General features: G+C 44.8%; 2 protein-coding genes across 2 annotated transcripts in view; both read left to right on the top strand.

Annotated features, from left to right (window-relative positions):
* Nucleotides 1-10,294, top strand: part of LOC115166450 (FYVE, RhoGEF and PH domain-containing protein 1-like) — an 81,436-nt gene extending 71,142 nt beyond the window's left edge. Inside the window, exons 3-5 of the mRNA XM_029720349.1 lie at nt 6,098-6,311; nt 9,776-10,118; nt 10,178-10,294. Of these exons, the coding sequence (XP_029576209.1) occupies nt 6,098-6,311; nt 9,776-10,118; nt 10,178-10,294 (674 nt within the window). The remainder of the gene's footprint in view (nt 1-6,097; nt 6,312-9,775; nt 10,119-10,177) is intronic.
* A 120-nt stretch (nt 10,295-10,414) lies between these two features.
* LOC115165275 (FYVE, RhoGEF and PH domain-containing protein 1-like) overlaps nt 10,415-21,309 on the top strand; it is a 44,596-nt gene continuing 33,701 nt past the window's right edge. Inside the window, exons 1-3 of the mRNA XM_029718313.1 lie at nt 10,415-10,510; nt 10,925-11,167; nt 15,466-15,622. Coding sequence (XP_029574173.1) covers nt 10,455-10,510; nt 10,925-11,167; nt 15,466-15,622 — 456 coding nt within the window. The 5' untranslated portion in view covers nt 10,415-10,454. The remainder of the gene's footprint in view (nt 10,511-10,924; nt 11,168-15,465; nt 15,623-21,309) is intronic.

Below are 21,309 nucleotides of genomic sequence, written 5' to 3'. Positions count from 1 at the left end.
CCTTGTGAATGTTAACCTGTTTAAAGGTCTTTCCCCATTCGGCTACGGAGAGCATGATCATACAGTCGTTCGGAACAGCTGGTGCTCTTAGGCATGATTCAGTGTTGCTTGCCTCAAAGCAGGCGTAGAAGGCATATAAAGTGGAATGGAGATTGACGTCATCACTACTTGTTTTTGTAAAAAGTGTTGACAAGCTGAATGTACCGAGCTGTCTGTTTAAACTACAGAACAGACTATGGGAGGCACATAGTACTACATAGAGCCATGACTACATGGAACTCTATTCCGCATCAGGTAACTGATGCAAGTAGTAGAATCAGATTTTAAAAAACAGGTAAAAATACATCTTATAGAACAGCGGGGACTGTGAAGAGACACGCACACAAGCACTAGCACACGCACTCTACACACACGTACATTGTAATATTATTGTATGGTGATATTATACATTTTGTATTGTAGATATGTAGCGGTGTAATAATGTTTTATGATGTACTGTTTTATCTTTTGTTTTATATGTAATGTAAGTGCCTTAATGTGTTTGGACACATTGAAGAGTAGTGGGGATACCTAATAAATACAAATACAAATTTGCTCGTCTAGTAGGCTTATGTCACTGGGCAGCTCGCGGTTGGGTTTCCCTTTGTAATCCGTCATAGTTTCCAAGCCCTGCCACATCCAACGTTGCCGCCTAATGATATCAACTCTAAAATCTTGTCTTCACAATGAGTATCCGAAGTAGGACAATAAAGAAGACATTACGTCCCTCAGTATCTGTGCAGTAACACTGTAATTACTGTAGTTTAAATAAATAGACATTAGGTAAAATACGAAGATCACCAACACCTTGTATGTTCTGTTATTTCACCTCAGTAACATGTTGTATGTTTCTGTTATTTCACCTCAGTCAGTAACATGTTGTATGTTCTGTTATTTCACCTCAGTAACATGTATGTTCTGTTATTTCACCTCAGTAACATGTTGTATGTTCTGTTATTTCACCTCAGTCAGTAACATGTTGTATGTTCTGTTATTTCACCTCAGTAACATGTTGTATGTTCTGTTATTTCACCTCAGTAACATGTTGTATGTTCTGTTATTTCCACCTCAGTAACATGTTGTATGTTCTGTTATTTCACCTCAGTAACATGTTGTATGTTCTGTTATTTCACCTCAGTAACATGTGTATGTTCTGTTATTCACCTCAGTAACATGTTGTATGTTCTGTTATTTCACCTCAGTAACATGTTGTATGTTCTGTTATTTCACCTCAGTAACATGTTGTATGTTCTGTTATTTCACCTCAGTAACATGTTGTATGTTCTGTTATTTCACCTCAGTCAGTAACATGTTGTATGTTCTGTTATTTCACCTCAGTAACATGTTGTATGTTCTGTTATTTCACCTCAGTAACATGTTGTATGTTCTGTTATTTCACCTCAGTAACATGTTGTATGTTCTGTTATTTCACCTCAGTAACATGTTGTATGTTCTGTTATTTCACCTCAGTAACATGTTGTATGTTCTGTTATTTCTCCTCAGTCAGTAACATGTTGTATGTTCTGTTATTTCTCCTCAGTAACATGTTGTATGTTCTGTTATTTCTCCTCAGTAACATGTTGTATGTTCTGTTATTTCACCTCAGTCAGTAACATGTTGTATGTTCTGTTATTTCACCTCAGTCAGTAACATGTTGTATGTTCTGTTATTTCACCTCAGTAACATGTTGTATGTTCTGTTATTTCTCCTCAGTAACATGTTGTATGTTCTGTTATTTCACCTCAGTCAGTAACATGTTGTATGTTCTGTTATTTCTCCTCAGTAACATGTTGTATGTTCTGTTATTTCTCCTCAGTAACATGTTGTATGTTCTGTTATTTCTCCTCAGTCAGTAACATGTTGTATGTTCTGTTATTTCTCCTCAGTAACATGTTGTATGTTCTGTTATTTCTCCTCAGTAACATGTTGTATGTTCTGTTATTTCTCCTCAGTCAGTAACATGTTGTATGTTCTGTTATTTCTCCTCAGTAACATGTTGTATGTTGTGTTATTTCACCTCAGTCGGTAACATGTTGTATGTTCTGTTATTTCTCCTCAGTAACATGTTGTATGTTGTGTTATTTCACCTCAGTCGGTAACATGTTGTATGTTCTGTTATTTCTCCTCAGTAACATGTTGTATGTTCTGTTATTTCTCCTCAGTCAGTAACATGTTGTATGTTGTTATTTCACCTCAGTAACATGTTGTATGTTCTGTTATTTCACCTCAGTCAGTAACATGTTGTATGTTCTGTTATTTCACCTCAGTCAGTAGCATGTTGTATGTTCTGTTATTTCTCCTCAGTCAGTAACATGTTGTATGTTCTGTTATTTCTCCTCAGTAACATGTTGTATGTTCTGTTATTTCTCCTCAGTCAGTAACATGTTGTATGTTCTGTTATTTCTCCTCAGTCAGTAACATGTTGTATGTTCTGTTATTTCTCCTCAGTAACATGTTGTATGTTCTGTTATTTCTCCTCAGTCGGTAACATGTTGTATGTTCTGTTATTTCTCCTCAGTAACATGTTGTATGTTCTGTTATTTCTCCTCAGTCAGTAACATGTTGTATGTTCTGTTATTTCTCCTCAGTAACATGTTGTATGTTGTGTTATTTCTCCTCAGTCAGTAACATGTTGTATGTTCTGTTATTTCTCCTCAGCCTGTAACATGTTGTATGTTCTGTTATTTCTCCTCAGTCAGTAACATGTTGTATGTTATGTTATTTCTCCTCAGTAACATGTTGTATGTTCTGTTATTTCTCCTCAGTAACATGTTGTATGTTCTGTTATTTCTCCTCAGTCAGTAACATGTTGTATGTTGTGTTATTTCTCCTCAGTAACATGTTGTATGTTGTGTTATTTCTCCTCAGTCAGTAACATGTTGTATGTTGTGTTATTTCTCCTCAGTAACATGTTGTATGTTCTGTTATTTCACCTCAGTAACATGTTGTATGTTCTGTTATTTCTCCTCAGTAACATGTTGTATGTTCTGTTATTTCTCCTCAGTAACATGTTGTATGTTCTGTTATTTCACCTCAGTAACATGTTGTATGTTCTGTTATTTCACCTCAGTCAGTAACATGTTGTATGTTCTGTTATTTCACCTCAGTCAGTAACATGTTGTATGTTCTGTTATTTCACCTCAGTCAGTAACATGTTGTATGTTCTGTTATTTCTCCTCAGTAACATGTTGTATGTTCTGTTATTTCACCTCAGTCAGTAACATGTTGTATGTTCTGTTATTTCACCTCAGTAACATGTTGTATGTTCTGTTATTTCTCCTCAGTAACATGTTGTATGTTCTGTTATTTCACCTCAGTCAGTAACATGTTGTATGTTCTGTTATTTCACCTCAGTCAGTAACATGTTGTATGTTCTGTTATTTCACCTCAGTAACATGTTGTATGTTCTGTTATTTCTCCTCAGTAACATGTTGTATGTTCTGTTATTTCACCTCAGTAACATGTTGTATGTTCTGTTATTTGTCCTCAGTAACATGGTGTATGTTCTGTTATTTCACCTCAGTCAGTAACATGTTGTATGTTCTGTTATTTCACCTCAGTCAGTAACATGTTGTATGTTCTGTTATTTCACCTCAGTAACATGTTGTATGTTCTGTTATTTCTCCTCAGTAACATGTTGTATGTTCTGTTATTTCACCTCAGTCAGTAACATGTTGTATGTTCTGTTATTTCTCCTCAGTAACATGTTGTATGTTCTGTTATTTCTCCTCAGTAACATGTTGTATGTTCTGTTATTTCTCCTCAGTCAGTAACATGTTGTATGTTCTGTTATTTCTCCTCAGTAACATGTTGTATGTTCTGTTATTTCTCCTCAGTCAGTAACATGTTGTATGTTCTGTTATTTCTCCTCAGTAACATGTTGTATGTTGTGTTATTTCACCTCAGTCGGTAACATGTTGTATGTTCTGTTATTTCTCCTCAGTAACATGTTGTATGTTGTGTTATTTCACCTCAGTCGGTAACCATGTTGTATGTTCTGTTATTTCTCCTCAGTAACATGTTGTATGTTCTGTTATTTCTCCTCAGTCAGTAAAATGTTGTATGTTGTTATTTCAACCTCAGTAACATGTTGTATGTTCTGTTATTTCACCTCAGTCAGTAACATGTTGTATGTTCTGTTATTTCACCTCAGTCAGTAAGCATGTTGTATGTTCTGTTATTTCTCCTCAGTCAGTAACATGTTGTATGTTCTGTTATTTCTCCTCAGTCAGTAACATGTGTATGTTCTTTTATTTCACCTCAGTCAGTAACATGTTGTATGTTCTGTTATTTCTCCTCAGTCAGTAACATGTTGTATGTTCTGTTATTTCTCCTCAGTAACATGTTGTATGTTCTGTTATTTCTCCTCAGTCGGTAACATGTTGTATGTTCTGTTATTTCTCCTCAGTTACATGTTGTATGTTCTGTTATTTCTCCTCAGTCAGTAACATGTTGTATGTTCTGTTATTTCTCCTCAGTAACATGTTGTATGTTGTGTTATTTCTCCTCAGTCAGTAACATGTTGTATGTTCTGTTATTTCTCCTCAGCCTGTAACATGTTGTATGTTCTGTTATTTCTCCTCAGTCAGTAACATGTTGTATGTTATGTTATTTCTCCTCAGTAACATGTTGTATGTTCTGTTATTTCTCCTCAGTAACATGTTGTATGTTCTGTTATTTCTCCTCAGTCAGTAACATGTTGTATGTTGTGTTATTTCTCCTCAGTAACATGTTGTATGTTGTGTTATTTCTCCTCAGTCAGTAACATGTTGTATGTTGTGTTATTTCTCCTCAGTAACATGTTGTATGTTCTGTTATTTCTCCTCAGTCAGTAACATGTTGTATGTTCTGTTATTTCTCCTCAGTCAGTAACATGTTGTATGTTCTGTTATTTCTCCTCAGTAACATGTTGTATGTTGTGTTATTTCTCCTCAGTCAGCAACATGTTGTATGTTCTGTTATTTCTTCTCAGTAACATGTTGTATGTTGTGTTATTTCTCCTCAGTCAGTAACATGTTGTATGTTGTGTTATTTCTCCTCAGTAACATGTTGTATGTTGTGTTATTTCTCCTCAGTCAGTAACATGTTGTATGTTGTGTTATTTCTCCTCAGTAACATGTTGTATGTTCTGTTATTTCTCCTCAGTCAGTAACATGTTGTATGTTCTGTTATTTCTCCTCAGTAACAGTTGTATGTCTGTTATTTCTCCTCAGTCGGTAACATGTTGTAGTTCTGTATTTCTCCTCAGTCAGTAACATGTTGTATTTTCTGTTATTTCTCCTCAGTCAGTAACATGTTGTATGTTCTGTTATTTCTCCTCAGTCAGTAACATGTTGTATGTTCTGTTATTTCTCCTCAGTAACATGTTGTATGTTGTGTTATTTCTCCTCAGTCAGTAACATGTTGTATGTTCTGTTATTTCTCCTCAGCCTGTAACATGTTGTATGTTCTGTTATTTCTCCTCAGTAACATGTTGTATGTTCTGTTATTTCTCCTCAGTAACATGTTGTATGTTCTGTTATTTCACCTCAGTAACATGTTGTATGTTCTGTTATTTCACCTCAGTCAGTAACATGTTGTATGTTCTGTTATTTCTCCTCAGTCAGTAACATGTTGTATGTTGTGTTATTTCACCTCAGTCAGTAACATGTTGTATGTTCTGTTATTTCTCCTCAGTAACATGTTGTATGTTCTGTTATTTCACCTCGTAACATGTTTGTATGTTCTGTTATTTCACCTCAGTCAGTAACATGTGTGTATGTTCTGTTATTTCACCTCAGTCAGTAACATGTTGTATGTTCTGTTATTTCTCCTCAGTAACATTGTATGTTCTGTTATTTCTCCTCAGTCAGTAACATGTTGTATGTTGTGTTATTTCTCCTCAGTAACATGTTGTATGTTCTGTTATTTCACCTCAGTCAGTAACATGTTGTATGTTCTGTTATTTCACCTCAGTAACATGTTGTATGTTGTGTTATTTCTCCTCAGTAACATGTTGTATGTTCTGTTATTTCTCCTCAGTCAGTAACATGTTGTATGTTCTGTTATTTCTCCTCAGTGCCCCCAAAGCCTCCTCACCTGCAGCAGAGTGCTGGTGCTGCTAGACCACGCCCCCGCGCCCCGGACAAGCCCCTCCCTCTGCCTCCACCATGTAGACCTCTGCCTGCAGACCCCAGAGGGGGAGGAGCCAGCCAACCCCCAACACTCCCCCGCGGTGAGGGAAGCTCCTCCCCCACCGCATGCGTGCTCTCCCTCATCGAGAAGTTTGAGAGGTGAGACGTCATTATCAGGATCAAACCTTGGTCAAGTATTTGAGCTGACCTCAGTTTTCATGGTAGGCCTACAATGGAACCAATTGCATAGTTCCAAGTGATTAATGACATAGTTATAGTGATCAATGACATAGTTCTAAGTGATTAATGACATAGTTATAGTGATTAATGACATAGTTATAGTGATTATGACCATAGTTCTAGTGATTAATGACATATTTATAGTGATTAATGACATAGTTATAGTGATTAATGACATAGTTATAGTGATTAATGACATAGTTATAGTGATTAATGACATAGTTATATGATTAATGACATAGTTCCAAGTGATTAATGACATAGTTATAGTGATTAATGACTAGTTATAGTGATTAATGACATAGTTCCAAGTTGTTAATGACATAGTTATAGTGATTAAGACATATTTATAGTGATTAATGACATAGTTATAGTGATTAATGACATAGTTATAGTGATTAATGACATAGTTATAGTGATTAATGACATATTTATAGCGATTTAATGACATAGTTATAGTGATCAATGACATAGTTATAGTGATCAATGACATAGTTATAGTGCATCAATGACATAGTTCTTAAGTGATTAATGACATAGTTATAAGGGATTAATGACATAGTTATAGTGATTCAGACATAGATCCAAGTGATTAATGACATAGTTATAGTGATCATGACATAGTTCTAAGTGATTAATGACATAGTTATAGGTGTTAATGACATAGTTATAGTGATTAATGACATAGTTATAGTGATTAATGACATATTTATAGTGATTAATGACATGTTGTAGTGATTAATGACATAGTTTATAGTGATCAATGACATAGTTATAGTGCTCAATGACATAGTTCTAAGTGATTAATGACATAGTTATAGTGATTAATGACATGTTTATAGTGATTAATGACATAGTTCCAAGTGATTAATGACAATAGTTATAGTGATCAATGACATAGTTCTAAGTGATAATGACATAGTTATAGTGATAATGGACATAGTTATAGTGATTAATGGACATAGTTATAGTGATTCATGACATAGTTATAGTGATTAATGACATAGTTATAGTGATTAATGACATAGTTATAGTGATTAATGACATATTTATAGTGATACTGACATAGTTAGTGATCAATGACATAGTTATAGTGATCAATGACATAGTTATAGTGATTAATGACATATTTATAGTGATTAATGACATATTTATAGTGATTAATGACACACTACCGGTCCAAAGTTTTAGAATACCTCCTCAATCAAGGGTTTTTATTTATTTTTACTATTGTCTACATTGTATAATAATAGTGAAGACATCAAAACTATAAATAACACATATGGAATCATCGTCGTAACCAAGTTTTTTTATTCAATAAAATCTAAATATATTTTAAATTTGAGGCTCTTCAAATAGCCAACCCTTTTGCCTTGATGACAGCTTTGCACATTCATATTATTTATATTTTAACTTTGAACTTTCTTCAAACTACAAATCTACCATTCCAGTGTTTTTTCTTGCTATACTTTATTTACTTTGCCACCCATGGCATTTTTGCCTTTACCTCCCTTATCTCACATCATTGCTCACATTGTATATAGTCTTGTTTTTTCTACTGCATCATTGATTGTATGTTGTTTTACTCCATGTGTAACTCTGTGTTGTTGTATGTTGTCAAACTGCTTTTGCTTTATCTTGGCCAGGTCGCAATTGTAAATGAGAACTTGTTCTCAACTTGCCTACCTGGTTAAATAAAGGTGAAATAAAATAAATAAATAAAATAAAATTCTTTGGCATTCTCTCAACCAGCTTCACACATATGCTCCACATATGCTGAGCAGTATGCTTTACCTTCACTCTGCGGTCCGACTCATCCCAACCATCTCAATTTGGTTGAGGTTGGGGGATGTGGAGACCAGGTCATCTGATGCAGCACTCCATCACTCTCCCTTCTTGGTCAATAGCCCTTACACAGCTTGGTGTGTTTGGGTCATTGTCCTGTTGAACAACAAATGATGGTCCCCCTAAGCCCCAAACCAGATGGGATGGCGTATCGCTGCAGAATGCTGTGGTAGCCAAGCTGGTTAAGTGTGCTTTGAATTCTAAATAAATCACAGACAGTGTCACCAGCAAAGCACCCCCACACCACAACACCTCCTCCTCCATGCTTCACGGTGGGAAATACACATGCAGAGATCATACGTCTCACAAAGACATGGCGGTTTGAACCAAAAATCTCAAATTTGAACTCCAGACCAAAGGACAGATTTCCACCGTTCTGTCCATTGCTTGTGTTTCTTTGCCCAAGCAAGTCTCTTCTTGTTATTGGTGTCCTTTAGTAGTGGTTTCTTAGTAGCAATTCGACCATAAAGGCCTGATTCACGCAGTCTCCTCTGAACAGTTGATGTTGAGATGTGTCTGTTACTTGAACTTTGTGAAGAATTTATTTGGGCTGCAATTTCTGAGGCTGGTAACTCTAATGAACTTGTCCTCTGCAGCAGAGGTACCTCTGGGTCTTCCATTCCTGTGGCGGTCCTCATGAGTGCCAGTTTCATCACAGCGCATGATGATTTTTGCGACTGCACTTGAAGAAACTTTCAAAGTTCTTGAAATTTTACATATTGACTGACCTGTCTTAAAGTAATGATGGACTGTCATTTCTCTTTCTATATTTGAGCTGTTCTTGCCATAATATGGACGTGGGTCTTTTAACCAAATAGGGCTATCTTCTGTATACCAGCCCTACTTGTCACAACACAACTGATTGTCTCAAACGCATTAAGAAGTAAAGAAATTCCACAAATTTACTTTTAAGAAGGCACTTCTGTTAATTGAAATGCATTCCAGGTGACAACCTAATGAAGCTGGTTGAGAGAATTCAAAGAGTGTTTCCTAAGCTGTCATCAAGGTGGCTATTTGAAGAATCTCAAATATAAAATATACTTGATTTGTTATAACACTTTTTTGGTTACTACATGATTCCATATGTGTTATTTCATAGTGTTGATGTCTTCGCTATTATTCTACAATGTACAAAAGAGTAAAAAATAAAGAAAAACCCTTGAATGGACTGTGTTCTAAAACTGTTGACCGGTAGTGTGGTCCCGTGTGGGCTCAGTTGGTAGAGCATGGTGTTTGCAACACCAGGGTTGTGGGTTCGATTCCCACGGGGGACCATTACACAAAACAGTACGGGAAAAAATGTATGAAATGTATGCATTCACTACTGTAAGTCGCTCTGGATAAGAATGTCTGCTAAAAAGTAATGTAAAAGTACTTAATGACATAGCCAGAGTGATTAATGACATAGCTATAGTGATTAATGACATAGCTATAGTATATACTGTCCACTTAAGAGTCATTGATTTTCTCTACCAGATAATATAGTTCTTCCACTTTTTTAAGACTTCATTCTAATCTGTTGTTCACTCTACAGGAAGAAGATCATTCGTGGTGCCTGATATCACGGGAGGGGGTCTCTGTACCCCCTGGGTCCTCGAGACGGGACCAGGAGGGGACCCCTTTCTCTCCCCCAGCCTCAGAGCTCCCTCTGGGCTGTCTCCAGTGGCCTGGCCCCCTGGTTCCTCTCAAGACCTCCAGGAGCTCCAGGATCTACCTCAGGTGGCCGCTGTGCTGGTTAATGTGTTGCCGGGGGAGACGGAGGGACCAGAGGACGATAATGTAACTAGAACGTTGTGCTCTATCACTGACAAGCGTCTGTCCATGGAGTCTGGCTACAGCGCCCGGAGAGACTCACGGACACCATGGAGATTGAGGGAGCAGGTGGGTCAGAATCAGAGAGACAATCAGAGATCCCCTCTGACCACTTGCCCCTCCTCCAGCCGCAGACGGACGGCAAGCTGGCCAATCGGGACTCTGGCATCGACAGCATCAGCTCTCCGTCCCACAGTGAGGAGTGTGTTCGCCGGCGACGAGGACCGGGTCATCTACCCGTGTAGTCCAGCCCTCACGCTGCCACGCCTCTCTAGCTCCTCTTCCTCCGGCTATGCCGAGGGTCCGGGGGGAGAGGGGGCATCGGCTGAGGGGAGGAGAGATTCGGAGGGGGACAGTGACTTGGAGGAGGGGAGTGGGGACGAGACAATTGAACTGATTAACCCCATGATGGATCTGCTGCCTTTGGCCTGCCTAAAACAGACAGACAGGACTCTACAGAGGTGGGCCAGACTCTTCTTTAGCATCACTTATTAATGGTCATACGAACCATCTGAAATATGGAAATATACAAACACAACGTTGTTGTTCTTACAATCAACATTTTCCTAGTGTTGTTACCATGACAACTTGTTATTTTGGACTTGGTCAAGATACTGATCTAGCTTCTTCTGTCTGTCTGTCTGTCTGTCTGTCTGTCTGTCTGTCTGTCTGTCTGTCTGTCTGTCTGTCTGTCTGTCTGTCTGTCTGTCTGTCTGTCTGTCTGTCTGTCTGTCTGTCTGTCTGGTCTCTCTCTCACCTCCTCTCTCTCTCTCTCTCTCTCTCTCTCTCTCTTTCTCTCTGTCTCCTCTGTCTCTCCTCTCTTCTCCTGCTGTCTCTCTCTCTCTCTCTCTCTCTCTCTCTCTGACCAATCCCAGCTGTCGGTGCAGCAGCGTGGTGTTCAACATAGCCAATGAGCTCCTCCACACAGAGAAGGCCTACGTGTCTCGGCTGTACCTCCTGGACCAGGTGTTCTGCTCCTCCCCTCCTGGAGGAGGCGCGCTCTCCCGCTCCTCCTTCCCTCTAGACGTGGTGATGGGTATCTTCTCCAACATCTGCTCTATATACTGTTTCCACCAGCAGTTCCTGCTCCCCGCCCTGGAGAAACGCATGGCAGAGTGGTGAGTTAATATCCTGACCCAGAGCCTACCTCTAAACCTAGACTAGTCCCTGACCCAGGGCCTTCCTCTAACCCTGGACTAACCCTAACCCTAACCCAGGCCTTCCCTCTAACCCTGGACTAACCCTAACCCTGACCCAGGGCCTTCCTCTAACCCTAGACTAACCCTAACCCTGACCCAGGGCCTACCTCTAACCCTAGACTAACCCTAACCCTGACCCAGGGCCTTCCTCTAACCCTAGACTAACCCTAACCCAGGGCCTACCTCTAACCCTAGACAAACCCTAACCCTGACCCAGGGCCTTCCTCTAACCCTAGACTAACCCTAACCCTGACCCAGGGCCTACCTCTAACCCTAGACTAACCCTAACCCTGACCCAGGGCCTACCTCTAACCCTAGACTAACCCTAACCCTGACCCAGGGCCTTCCTCTAACCCTAGACTAGTCCCTAACCCTGACCCAGGGCCTACCTCTAACCCTAGACTAACCCTAACCCTGACCCAGGGCCTACCTCTAACCCTAGACTAACCCTAACCCTGACCCAGGGCCTTCCTCTAACCCTAGACTAACCCTAACCCTGACCCAGGGCCTTCCTCTAACCCTAGACTAACCCTAACCCTGACCCAGGGCCTTCCTCTAACCCTAGACTAGTCCCTAACCCTGACCCAGGGCCTTCCTCTAACCCTAGACTAGTCCCTAACCCTGACCCAGGCCTTCCTCTAACCCTAGACTAGTCCCTGACCCTGACCAGGGCCTTCCTCTAACCCTAGACTAACCCTAACCCTGACCCAGGGCTTACCTCTAACCCTAGACTAGTCCCTAACCCTGACCCAGGGCCTTCCTCTAACCCTAGACTAACCCTAACCCAGGGCCTTCATCTAACCCTAGACTAACCCTAACCCTGACCCAGGGCCTTCCTCTAACCCTAGACTACCCTAACCCAGGGCCTTCCTCTAAACCCTAGGACTAGTCCCCTAATCCTGACCCAGGGCCTTCCTCTAACCCTAGACACCCTAACCCTGACCAGGGCCTTCCTCTAACCCTAGACTAACCCTAACCCTGACCCAGGGCCTTCCTCTAACCCTAGACTAACCCTAACCCTGACCCAGGGCCTTCCTCTAACCCTAGACTAACCCTAACCTGACCCAGGGCCTTCCTCTACCCTAGACTAGTCCCTAACCCTGACCCAGGGCCTACCTCTAACCCTAGACTAACCCTAACCCTGACCCAGGGCCCTTCCTCTAACCCTAGACTAACCCTAACCCTGACCCAGGGCCTTCCTCTAACCCTAGACTAACCCTAACCCTGACCCAGGGCCTTCCTCTAACCCTAGACTAGTCCCTAACCCTGACCCAGGGCCTACCTCTAACCCTAGACTAACCCTAACCCAGGGCCTACCTCTAACCCTAGACTAACCCTAACCCTGACCCAGGGCCTTCCTCTAACCCTAGACTAACCCTAACCCTGACCAGGGCCTTCCTCTAACCTCGACTCACCCTAAACCCTGACCCGGGCCTCCTCTAACCCTAGACTAGTCCCTTAACCTGACCCGGGCCTTCCTCTAACCCTAGACTAACCCTAACCCTAACCCAGGGCCTACCTCTAACCCTAGAAACCCTGACCCTGACCCAGGGCCTTCCTCTAACCCTAGAATAGTCCCTAACCCTGACCCAGGGCCTTCCTCTAAACCTAGACTAACCTAACCCTGACCCAGGGCCTTCCTCTAACCCTAGACTAACCCTTAACCCTAACCAGGCCTACCTCTAACCCTAGACTAACCCTAACCCTGACCAGGGCTTCCTTAACCCTAGGAATAGTCCCTAACCCTGACCCAGGGCCTTCCTCTAACCCTAGGACTAACCCTAACCCTGACCCAGGGCCTTCCTCTAACCCTAGGACTAGTCCCTAACCCAGGGCCTTCCTCTAACCCTAGACTAACCCCTAACCTGACCCAGGGCCTACCTCTAACCTAGACTAACCCTAACCCTGACCCAGGGGCCTTCCTCTAACCCTAGACTAACCCTAACCCTGACGCCAGAGCCTTCCTCTAACCCTAGACTAACCCTAACCCTGACCAGGCCTTCCTCTAACCTAGACTAAACCCTAACCCTGACCCAGGGCCTTCCTCTAACCCTAGACTAACCCTAACCCTGACCCAGGGCCTACCTCTAACCCTAGACCCTAACCCTAACCTGACCCAGGGCCTTCCTCTAACCCTAGACTACCTAACCCTGACCCAGGGCCCTACTCTACCCTAGACTAACCCTACCCTGACCCAGGGCCTTCCTCTAACCCTAGACTAACCCTAACCCTGACCCAGGGCCTTCCTCTAACCCTAGGACTAGCCCTGACCTGATCCAGGGCCTTCCTCTAACCCTAGACTATCCCTGACCCAGGGCCTTCCTCTAACCCTAGACTAACCCTAACCCTGACCCGGGCCTTCCTCTAACCCTAGACTAACCCTAACCTGGACCAGGGCCTTCCTCTAACCCTCGACTAACCCTAACCCTGACCCCAGGGCCTTCCTCTAACCTAGACAAACCCTAACCCTGACCCAGGCTTCCTCTAACCCTAGATAACCCTAACCCTGACCCCAGGGCCTTCCTCTAACCCTAGACTAACCCTAACCCTGACCAGGGCCTTCCTCTAACCCTAGACTAACCCCTAACCCTGACCCAGGGCCTTCTCTAACCCTAGATTAACCCTAACCCTGACCCAGGGCCTACCTTTAACGCTAGACTAGTCCCTAACCCTAACCCAGGGCCTTCCTCTAACCCTAGACTAGTCCCTAACCCTGAACCCAGGGCTACCTCTAACGCTAGACTAGTCCCCTAACCCTGGACCCAGGGCCTTCCTCTAACCCTAGACTACCCCTATCCCTGACCAGGGCCTTCCTCACCCCTAGACTAGTCCCTAACCCTGACCCAGGGCCTTCCTCTAACCCTAGACTAGTCCCTAACCCTGACCCAGGGCCTACCTCTAAACCTAGACTAGTCCCTACCCTGACCCAGGGCCTTCCTCTAACCCTATAGACTAACCCTATCCCTGACCAGGGCCTTCCTAACCCTAGACTAGTCCCTAACCCTGACCCAGGGCCTTCCTCTAACCTAGACTAACCCTGACCCAGGGCCTTCCTCTAACCCTAGACTAGTCCCTAACCGACCCAGGGCCTTCCTCTAACCCTAGACTAACCCTATCCCTGACCCAGGGCCTTCCTCTAACCCTAGACTAGTCCCTAACCCTGACCCAGGGCCTACCTCTAACCCTAGACTAGTCCCTAACCCTGACCCAGGGCCTTCCTCTAACCCTAGACTAACCCTAACCCTGACCCAGGGCCTTCCTCTAACCCTAGACTAGTCCCTAACCCTGACCCAGGGCCTTCCTCTAACCCTAGACTAGTCCCTAACCCTGACCCAGGGCCTTCCTCTAACCCTAGACTAGTCCCTAACCCAGGGCCTTCCTCTAACCCTAGACTAACCCTAACCCTGATCCAGGGTCTACCTCTAACCCTAGACTAACCCTAACCCTGACCCAGGGCCTTCCTCTAACCCTAGACTAACCCTAACCCAGGGCCTACCTCTAAACCCTAGACTAGTCCCTAACCCTGACCCAGGACCTACCTCTAACCCTAGACTAACCCTGACCCAGGGCCTTCCTCTAACCCTAGACTAACCCTAACCCTGACCCAGGGCCTTCCTCTAACCCTAGACTAGTCCCTAACCCTGACCCAGGACCTACCTCTAACCCTAGACTAACCCTGACCCCAGGGCCTTCCTCTAACCCTAGACTAGTCCCTAACCCTGACCCAGGGCCTTCCTCTAACCCTAGACTAACCCTGACCCAGGGCCTTCCTCTAACCCTAGACTAGTCCCTAACCCTGACCCAGGGCCTACCTCTAACCCTAGACTAACCCTAACCCTGACCCAGGGCCTTCCTCTAACCCTAGACTAACCCTAAACCTGCTCTCTGCCCTGGAGAAACGAATGAAGGAGTGGTTGGTTAAAACCCCGACCCTAGTCCCTAACCTCTAACCCTAACAGCCCAGGATCCATGGATTCAGGGGTTCCAGGAAAGAGACTTCTCAGAGTCATTAAGCTCCCAGCAGCTTTCCCTCCCTCTGACCATAACCCTGGCCTGGACTTGCCTACTCCGCCACAGCAATCCCGCCACACACACACACACACACACACACACACACACACACACACACACACACACACACACACACACAAGCGCCCCCCACCCCACACACACACACCACCTTCCTCTAACCCTGACCTCTCATCTCTCTCCCCCAGGGATTTGAACCCGCGCATCGGGGACATCCTGCAGAAGCTAGCCCCCTTCCTGAAGATGTACGGAGAGTACGTGAAGAACTTTGACCGGGCCATGGAGCTGGTCAACACCTGGATGGAGAGGTCGTCCCAGTTCAAAGCCATCGTCCACCACATCCAGGTAGGGATTATGGTAGGGTTATGACATCCAGGTAGGGGTTATGGTATGACATCCAGGTAGGGGTTATGGTAGGACATCCTGGTAGGGAATTGGTATGACATCCAGGTAGGGGTTATGGTATGCCATCCAGGTAGGGAATATGGTAGGAAATCCAGGTAGGGGTTATGGTAGGGTTATAACATCCAGGAAGGGATTATGGTATGACATCCAGGTAGGGGTTATGGTATGACATCCAGGTAGGGATTATGGTAGAACATCCAGGTAGGGGTTATGGTATGACATCCAGGTAGGGAATTGGTATGACATCCAGGTATGGGTTATGGTATGACATCCAGGTAGGGGATATGGTAGGAAATCCAGGTAGGGGTTATGGTAGGGTTATAACATCCAGGAAGGGATTATGGTATGACATCCAGGTAGGGGTTATGGTATGACATCCAGGTAGGGGTTATGGTAGAACATCCAGGTAGGGATTATGGTATGACATCCAGGTAGGGGTTATGGTAGGACATCCAGGTAGGGGTTATGGTAGGACATCCAGGTAGGGATTATGGTATGACATCCAGGTAGGGGTTATGGTAGTACATCCAGGTAGGGGTTATGGTATGACATCCAGGTAGGGGTTATGGTAGGACATCCAGGTAGGGGTTATGGTAGTACATCCAGGTAGGGGGTATGGTATGACATCCAGGTAGGGATTATGGTATGACATCCAGGTAGGGGTTATGGTAGGACATCCAGGTAGGGGTTATGGTAGGGCTATGCCATCCAGGTAGGGGGTATGGTAGTACATCCAGGTAGGGAATATGGTATAACATCCGGGTAGGGGTTATGGTAGGGTTATAACATCCAGGAAGGGATTATGGTATGACATCCAGGTAGGGGTTATGGTATGACATCCAGGGTAGGGGTTATGGTAGAACATCCAGGTAGGGATTATGGTATGACATCCAGGTAGGGGTTATGGTATGACATCCAGGTAGGGGTTATGGTAGGACATCCAGGTAGGGATTATGGTATGACATCCAGGTAGGGGTTATGGTATGACATCCAGGTAGGGGTTATGGTAGTACATCCAGGTAGGGGTTATGGTATGACATCCAGGTAGGGGTTATGGTAGGACATCCAGGTAGGGGTTATGGTAGTACATCCAGGTAGGGGGTATGGTATGACATCCAGGTAGGGATTATGGTATGACATCCAGGTAGGGGTTATGGTAGGACATCCAGGTAGGGGTTATGGTAGGGCTATGACATCCAGGTAGGGGTTATGGTATAACATCCGGGTAGGGGTTATGGTAGTACATCCAGGTAGGGAATATGGTATAACATCCGGGTAGGGATTATGGTAGGACATCCAGGTAGGGAGAGATGACCAGTTTACAGAGGAGTATAGAGTGCAGTGATGTGTCTTATAAGGAGCATTGGTGGCAAATCTGATGGCCGAATGGTAAAGAACATCTAGCCGCTCGAGAGAACCCTTACCTGCTGATCTATAAATTACATCTCCGTAATCTAGCATGGGTAGGATGGTCATCTGAATCAGGGTTAGTTTGGCAGCTGGGGTGAAAGAGGAGCGATTACGATAGAGGAAACCAAGTCTAGATTTAACTTTAGCCTGCAGCTTTGATATGTGCTGAGAGATGGACACTGTACCATCTAGCCATACTCCCTAGTACTGGTATGAGGTGACTACCTCAAGCTCTAAACCCTCAGAGGTAGTAATCACACCGGAAAGAAAATATCCAGTGGTGGCAGGCAGCCTAGTGGTTAGGAGCATTGGGCCGGTAACCTGAAGGTTGCTGGTTCAAATCCCTAAACTGGCAAGGTAAAATAATCTGCTCTTGAGCAAGGCAGTTAAGCCCCAACAACTACTTCCTGGATCCTGATGACCTTGATTAAGGCAAATCCCTGCACCTCTCTGGTTCAGAAGGGTTGGGTTAAATGCGGAAGATGATCTCTAGCCAGTATTGTGTTTTAATGTTAACTCTAGTGCAATTGTGTTTCCATTGCTAGGGCTGACCGTGAGAATCAACCATTTCTGCATAATCAAACCAGTTGTTTTGTGAGAATCACAAAGTCCACAGCTAACCATAGTTATGTACATGGCAGCTGAAAAGTACCAGTGGCCTGTGTTTGGTCCTAGCTGAGAGCAAGTCCACAAGGAGCCATGGACCAGTGAGACACGGGTGCCGGCCCGCCTAGATGGAAACAGAAAGTCTGATGAGTATTTTGGGTAAAACACTGGGGTAAATCCTGAATAAAACACTGGGGTAAATCCTGAATAAAACACTGGGGTAAATCCTGAATAAAACACTGGGGTAAATCCTGTGTAAAACACTGGGGTAAATCCTGAATAAAACACTGGGGTAAATCCTGAATAAAACACTGGGGTAAATCATGTGTCCTATAGTAGACAGTAGGTAGCTGTGTGAAGGGCTGACAGTTAACCCAGGTAGAATACTGTCCTATAGTAGACAGTAGGTAGCTGTGTGAAGGGCTGACAGTTAACCCAGGTAGAATACTGTCCTATAGTAGACAGTAGGTAGCTGTGTGAAGGGCTGACAGTTAACCCAGGTAGAATACTGTCCTATAGTAGACAGTAGGTAGCTGTGTGAAGGGCTGACAGTTAACCCAGGTAGAATACTGTCCTATAGTAGACAGTAGGTAGCTGTGTGAAAGGCTGACAGTTAACCCAGGTAGAATACTGTCCTATAGTAGACAGTAGGTAGCTGTGTCTAGTTAGAACCAGCCTAGTACCACCCGGTCCTGTTGTCTGTTAGAACCAGCCTAGTACCACCCTGTCCTGTTGTCTGTTAGAACCAGCCTAGTACCACCCTGTCCTGTTGTCTGTCAGAACCAGCCTAGTACCACCCTGTCCTGTTGTCTGTTAGAACCAGCCTAGTACCACCCTGTCCTGTTGTCTGTTAGAACCAGCCTAGTACCACCCTGTCCTGTTGTCTGTTAGAACCAGCCTAGTACCACCCTGTTCTGTTGTCTGTTAGAACCAGCCTAGTACCACCCTGTCCTGTTGTCTGTTAGAACCAGCCTAGTACCACCCTGTCCTGTTGTATGTCAGAACCAGCCTAGTACCACCCTGTCCTGTTGTGTGTTAGAACCAGCCTAGTACCACCCTGTCCTGTTGTGTGTTAGAACCAGCCTAGTACCACCCTGTCCTGTTGTCTGTTAGAACCAGCCTAGTACCACCCTGTCCTGTTGTCTGTTAGAACCAGCCTAGTATCACCCTGTCCTGTTGTCTGTTAGAACCAGCCTAGTACCACCCTGTCCTGTGTCTGTCAGAACCAGCCTAGTACCACCCCTGTCCTGTTGTCTGTCAGAACCAGCCTAGTACCACCCTGTCCTCTTGTCTGTTAGAACCAGCCTAGTACCACCCTGTTCTGTTGTCTCTTAGAACCAGCCTAGTACCACCCTGTCCTGTTGTCTGTTAGAACCAGCCTAGTACCACCCTGTCTTGTTGTCTGTTAGAACCAGCCTAGTATCACCCTGTCCTGTTGTCTGTCAGAACCAGCCTAGTCCCACCCTGTCCTGTTAGAACCAGCCTAGTACCACCCTGTCCTGTTAGAACCAGCCTAGTACCACCCTGTCCTGTTGTCTGTTAGAACCAGCCTAGTACCACCCTGTCCTGTTAACTGTTAGAACCAGCCTAGTACCACCCGGTCCTGTTGTCTGTTAGAACCAGCCTAGTACCACCCTGTCCTGTTGTCTGTTGGAACCAGCCTAGTACCACCCTGTCCTGTTGTCTGTTAGAACCAGCCTAGTACCACCCTGTCCTGTTGTCTGTTAGAACCAGTCTAGTACCACCCTGTTCTGTTGTCTGTTAGAACCAGCCTAGTACCACCCGGTCCTGTTGTCTGCTAGAACCAGCCTAGTACCACCCTGTCCTGTTGTCTGTTAGAACCAGCCTAGTACCACCCTGTCCTGTTGTCTGTTAGAACCAGCCTAGTACCACCCGGTCCTGTTGTCTGTTAGAACCAGCCTAGTACCACCCTGTCCTGTTGTCTGTTAGAACCAGCCTAGTACCACCCTGTCCTGTTGTCTGTTAGAACCAGCCTAGTACCACCCTGTCCTGTTGTCTGTCAGAACCAGCCTAGTACCACCCTGTCCTGTTGTCTGTCAGAACCAGCCTAGTACCACCTTGTCCTGTTGTCTGTTAGAACCAGCCTAGTACCACCCTGTTCTGTTGTCTGTTAGAACCAGCCTAGTACCACCCTGTCCTGTTGTCTGTTAGAACCAGCCTAGTACCACCCTGTCTTGTTGTCTGTTAGAACCAGCCTAGTATCACCCTGTCCTGTTGTCTGTCAGAACCAGCCTAGTCCCACCCTGTCCTGTTAGAACCAGCCTAGTACCACCCTGTCCTGTTAGAACCAGCCTAGTACCACCCTGTCCTGTTGTCTGTTAGAACCAGTCTAGTACCACCCGGTCCTGTTGTCTGTTAGAACCAGCCTAGTACCACCCTGTCCTGTTGTCTGCTAGAACCAGCCTAGTACCACCCTGTCCTGTTGTCTGTTAGAACCAGCCTAGTACCACCCTGTCCTGTTGTCTGTTAGAACCAGCCTAGTACCACCCGGTCCTGTTGTCTGTTAGAACCAGCCTAGTACCACCCTGTCCTGTTGTCTGTTAGAACCAGCCTAGTACCACCCTGTCCTGTTGTCTGTTAGAACCAGCCTAGTACCACCCTGTCCTGTTGTCTGTTAGAACCAGCCTAGTACCACCCTGTCCTGTTATCTGTTAGAACCAGCCTAGTACCACCCGGTCCTGTTGTCTGTTAGAACCAGCCTAGTACCACCCTGTCCTGTTGTCTGTTAGAACCAGCCTAGTACCACCCTGTCCTGTTGTCTGTTAGAACCAGCCTAGTACCACCCTGTCCTGTTGTCTGTTAGAACCAGCCTAGTACCACCCTGTCCTGTTATCTGTCAGAACCAGCCTAGTACCACCCGGTCCTGTTGTCTGCTAGAACCAGCCTAGTACCACCCTGTCCTGTTGTCTGTTAGAACCAGCCTAGTACCACCCTGTCCTGTTGTCTGTTAGAACCAGCCTAGTCCCACCCTGTCCTGTTAGAACCAGCCTAGTACCACCCTGTCCTGTTAGAACCAGCCTAGTACCACCCTGTCCTGTTGTCTGTTAGAACCAGTCTAGTACCACCCGGTCCTGTTGTCTGTTAGAACCAGCCTAGTACCACCCTGTCCTGTTGTCTGCTAGAACCAGCCTAGTACCACCCTGTCCTGTTGTCTGTTAGAACCAGCCTAGTACCACCCTGTCCTGTTGTCTGTTAGAACCAGCCTAGTACCACCCGGTCCTGTTGTCTGTTAGAACCAGCCTAGTACCACCCTGTCCTGTTGTCTGTTAGAACCAGCCTAGTACCACCCTGTCCTGTTGTCTGTTAGAACCAGCCTAGTACCACCCTGTCCTGTTGTCTGTTAGAACCAGCCTAGTACCACCCTGTCCTGTTATCTGTTAGAACCAGCCTAGTACCACCCGGTCCTGTTGTCTGTTAGAACCAGCCTAGTACCACCCTGTCCTGTTGTCTGTTAGAACCAGCCTAGTACCACCCTGTCCTGTTGTCTGTTAGAACCAGCCTAGTACCACCCTGTCCTGTTGTCTGTTAGAACCAGCCTAGTACCACCCTGTCCTGTTATCTGTCAGAACCAGCCTAGTACCACCCGGTCC

The sequence above is a fragment of the Salmo trutta genome, chromosome 28 (assembly GCF_901001165.1).
Source record: "Salmo trutta chromosome 28, fSalTru1.1, whole genome shotgun sequence".
In the NCBI taxonomy this organism is placed as follows: domain Eukaryota; kingdom Metazoa; phylum Chordata; class Actinopteri; order Salmoniformes; family Salmonidae; genus Salmo; species Salmo trutta.
Note: the sequence above shows the minus strand (reverse complement) of the source record. Positions and strands in the feature narration are given on the sequence as shown.